General features: G+C 39.5%; 1 protein-coding gene across 2 annotated transcripts; it reads right to left on the bottom strand.

The window, feature by feature from the left end:
* Nucleotides 1-915: 915 nt before the first annotated feature.
* p2ry4 (pyrimidinergic receptor P2Y4) lies at nt 916-4,249 on the bottom strand. Of its 2 annotated transcripts, none has more exons than XM_046848825.1 (2): nt 4,134-4,249; nt 916-3,265 (listed from the first exon to the last, which is right to left on the bottom strand). In XM_046848825.1, exons 1-2 carry the CDS (start codon nt 4,169-4,171, stop codon nt 2,176-2,178), a joined length of 1,128 nt encoding a protein of 375 aa, XP_046704781.1. In that variant the 5' UTR covers nt 4,172-4,249; the 3' UTR covers nt 916-2,175. The 2 variants fall into 2 exon arrangements, with proteins under 2 accessions (XP_046704781.1, XP_046704782.1); XM_046848826.1 differs by having other exon boundaries at nt 4,050-4,237.
* Nucleotides 4,250-4,522: the final 273 nt, after the last annotated feature.

Genomic DNA, 4,522 nt, shown 5'->3' with positions numbered 1-4,522 from the left:
AGCTGTGCTAGAAGTAATTTGCATTTATTACATTGTTCATCAACGCTTGTCAAAAGCTTGGTCTTTTATCATTTTTGAGAGATACATGCATGTTCCTTTTGCTTATACACAACAAACTAGGGAGAAGCAAAACCACAAGGAATGGACTGTGAATGGCTGGAAGACAGTTCTGTGGACAGAGTCCAGATTTGAACTATTTGGCTCTAATAGAACTTATGTAGGACGAAAAACAGGAGAGAAGATTTTAGCAGACTGCTTCACACCCACAGTAAAACATGGAGGTGGAAGCTGAACAGTTTGGTGTTGTTTTGGAGCATGGAAGGTGGGAGACTTATTCTGGGTGAAAGGAATACTGAACCAACAATGCTACTATTCCATACTTCAATGCCATGCATGTCCTTTGGGACTGTAGCCAATTGGAACCAACTTCAGAATGACGTGAGCATACTTCCGAGCTCTGTATGTGTTATTTAGAGAGCAAACAGTCGCCCTGAGTGTTATCTATAATGAAATGGCCTGCCCAGTCACCATACCAAAATCCTATTGAACAGCTATGGGATGAACTGGATCACAAGGTCAGAAAGAAATATCTAACTTGCGCAGGACATGTTGGCGAGCTTACAAGAGGCATGCAAAGTAATTCAGCTGGATGTTTGGAGAAACCCACTGTCCAGATGCCAAGAGTGTGTAAAGCTGATATTCATGCTTATATAGAGAATTTTTCAATGAAAACAAAGTTTAATATTTGTACATTTGTTAGGTCAAATGTAATCTTCATATCTTTAAATGACCTTGTATTTTGCATATAACCAAAAGAGCATGAATGTGTCTTTAAAGGAAATAGGTGTTTCCAACCTTTTGACCAGCACTGTATATTTTTATTATAAGTAAAAAAAAATCACATAGTAAATGCCATTTCCTATTCCAATTTTTTATTTCACAGAAAACAATTCTAATATTAAAAAAGAGAGACCACTTTATAAAAAAGTGCATTATTACAGCAATAATACTATTGTAAACGCCATCAAAGAAACACATTTTGTACCTTGAGTATGATAATGAACATGGTGGTTTGTAAAGTACAGTTAAGTAAATGCTTTTAACCCAACATGACTGTATTTCCAGAAAGAAATGCATTCCAGTATATTTCCAGAAAATACTGTTCTAGAAACAAACATAAGAAAGATAAGAAAATTGTGCCCTTGACTGCATCACGGTAGCAAAATGAACAATGAAAATTTCTGTGTGTTTTGTTTGTTTTAACTGAGCATGCACACATACATTGTACATATGTTATATCCTGGTTTTTGCTAGCACTAAATGGGGTACAAGCAGTTGCTTAGAGCCTCTGAACCACCAGGTGGCCCAAGTAGGAAGTCGCTTAGAGCTTCATCTGGAAAAACCTCTACTTCACCTAGCTTTAACTGACCTAGTTAAAAAAGTATCAAGACTGAGGAAATGTTCGCACCATTTCACATAATACAATAACTACATAGGGGATTTGGGCCTCTCTTTCTCACACAGACACAGACACAGATACAGACACACAGACACACAGACACACACACACACACACACACACACACACACACACACACACACACACACACACACTACCTCCTGTACTGCAGGACATCTGCATGACAAAGTTGCCAGGAAACTTAAACCCTTAATGTCCTTAAGAATGCAATAGTCCACTCTAGAGTGTTGTATGTGTCCACATTCCTCTCATGTAAGACTAGGAAGCTACAATTCATCCTGTACACTTAATTGTAGTATTGTATTGCAGTCTCTATTATTTTCTAACTGTTTTTTGAACAATGACAATCAAATGAAGCAGAGAAGAAAACTGGAAAGATAACTGAGAGGCTGAAAGAATATCCCTGAACTCAAATAACAACCGTCATTAGCTGGAAGAAATGTAGATATGGAGTGAATTCCAAATGCATATTACTTTAAATGGCAACATTATGTTAATGTTTACATCTGGTGAGCACTGTCTGAACATGTGGAGTCTTTACATCTGCCTCCATATAGGCTGTGTTATACCAATGTTATTTCGCAGATGGAAACACAACCATCTTTCACCCAGGCTGTAACTCAGAAAGCGTTTCGAAAATACGTTGCCTTGGGAGGAAACTGCATTGCGTTAAGATGACATACACACATATGGCTTTAGTGGAGACTATCACTACTTTCTTGCACAGCAGGGCTTTTTTTAGCCAAAGCGAGCTCATTATTTTTACCTTGTTGAGTCTGAAATTTGTCATTTACTCGCTTATTAGCAAAAGCTCTAAGAAGTCTGGAGCGGTAGTGATCCCCCGCCAGGAAGTAGAGGATTGGGTCCAGGCAGCTGTTGGAGCTGGCCAGTGGCCGTGTGACTTTGTATGTGAAGTTGACGATGTTGAGGATCCAGCAGTCAGCCTCCAGGACACGGTAGGTATAGTAGAGTGTGCGTGTGATGTGGAAAGGGACAAAGCTAACAGCAAACACAACCAGCACTATAATGATGAGTTTAATAGACTTTCTCCTTGACTTAACTCTCTGATTGGCAAAAAGCTGTTTTGGCTGACACAGAGCCCTTGCCATTAGGCAATAACACACCATGATGATAACAAAGGGCACGCCGAAGAGCAGTGTCATCACGACCGAGCTGTAGGTGACATAATTTTCAAAATCAGAAGGTTTACTTGTGTCATGACACAACGTGTCATTATCCCGCTGTGAAATGGTGACAAATATTATGTTTGGAATCAAGCACGTGATCACAGCTGCCCACACCAGACCACAAACCATATGAGCATTGCGCGGTTTGGACAGTGTGAGCGAACGAATTGGGTGGCAGACGCCCATGTAACGGTGCACACTTATACATGTGAGAAAGAGGATGCTGCAGTACAGGTTGGCATAGAACAAGAAGCGTACGGCTTTGCACAGGCCTTCACCAAAGGGCCAGTGGCTGCGGTTGGCGTAGTAGTAGATCAGCGTGGGAAGAGACAGCACATACAGCATATCAGACAGTGCCAAATGGAACATGTACACCGTACTAGTGTTCCAGGGACGCATCTTAGTCAGGAACATCCACATGGCCACGGAGTTGAGCAATAAGCCTAGCACACACACTATTGTGTATGATACTGGCAACAGGATGTACTTAAAGTCTTCTTCAAAGCGGCAGCTTTTATTGCTGTCCATCAAATCAGGTGACACCGGCGAAGGACTGGAAATGTTTATTAAGAAGGAAGGTGGTGTGTTCATCTTGTAGCTGAAAACAAAAAGACATGTAATGTTTAAATAAATAGTTAGATACATTTTAATCTTTCATCTTAATATATAATCTTAATTTTAAAAAAGTATGGGATCTGCTATATTGATATGTCGAATATACCAGATATTTAAAGTAACACAAATTGAGTAGGTTATAATGTAACTCTTCACACTGAAAATAAATACTTAAACACTTCTTTCAGCCATGGGTCATTATTTTGTTTGTGTCCAGAGTGTCTCTAGTGTTTTAGTATACCATAAACCAGTTCATGAGGTTTTGGATTATTTTATATTTGTGACTTTTATTTGAAAGGAACAAAAAATGACTTGCACTCTATCTCAGAGCAGAAGGACTAACACTTTCACCCTCAGCACTCAGTTTCACCTTTACCAGATCACAGCTTTCCCACTGTAGAATTACTGACTTATACTGAAACAGTAAAGAAGCATCATATACCAAACACCATGCTATTCTGGAAATACATCAAAACCTTTTCATATAATCAACAACTTTCGATTATTAAAGGAATAGTGTAATGGAGAATAATGAAGTTATATTTGCTCTTCTGTGTAACATCACGTGTGTTGACTGAAGATCCTCATTCAAAGCGACTTCAAGACCAAACCTTCCACATTCGCATTCTCACAAAATTGGTTTCCACTCGTTTACAAAGGAAAAGCTTATTATTTCGAATTAAACATTAAAATAGTTGTGCTTTTGTTAGTATTGCCGGCTGCTATCTGAACTACACGAGACTTAATGGTAGAAATTCTTTATTCACCTCTACGTGCTCTGGAAAGTCCTGAGATTTATCTGCTGAGATACCGTTCTAAATCCAGGCAAACAGAAGTGAAATTCTCCAAACCTTTTCCCAAAGTCCGCATGAGTTCTGAATGTGTCCATTCAGCGTGTGTGTGAAAAGTGAAATAAGCGAACGCACGGGCGGGAGTGTGTGAGCGTGTGTGTGTGTGTGTGTGTGAGAGAGAGAGAGAGTGTGTGTGAAAGAGAAAGAGAATGAGTTTTGTGGCCCCGCCCACAGGAGAGTCATTGAAAAGGCGCACACGCAGCGTATTCTTTAAAATCCCTTAAAATGATTTTATTTAGTCGAAAAGTAACAATCATGCGAGCATGCACAAACGCTTGCCCTTGGTGCATTTTCTTTATTGGACGCACATGTTGCAGTCATTCTCAGTACAACTTTTTTCAAAACCCACACATTCTGGCAGTTCTACAATTTCATTACATTTCAGAGTA

Source organism: Silurus meridionalis, chromosome 5, assembly GCF_014805685.1.
Source record: "Silurus meridionalis isolate SWU-2019-XX chromosome 5, ASM1480568v1, whole genome shotgun sequence".
NCBI classification, from domain to species: domain Eukaryota; kingdom Metazoa; phylum Chordata; class Actinopteri; order Siluriformes; family Siluridae; genus Silurus; species Silurus meridionalis.
This window is presented reverse-complemented; position numbering and strand designations above follow the sequence as displayed.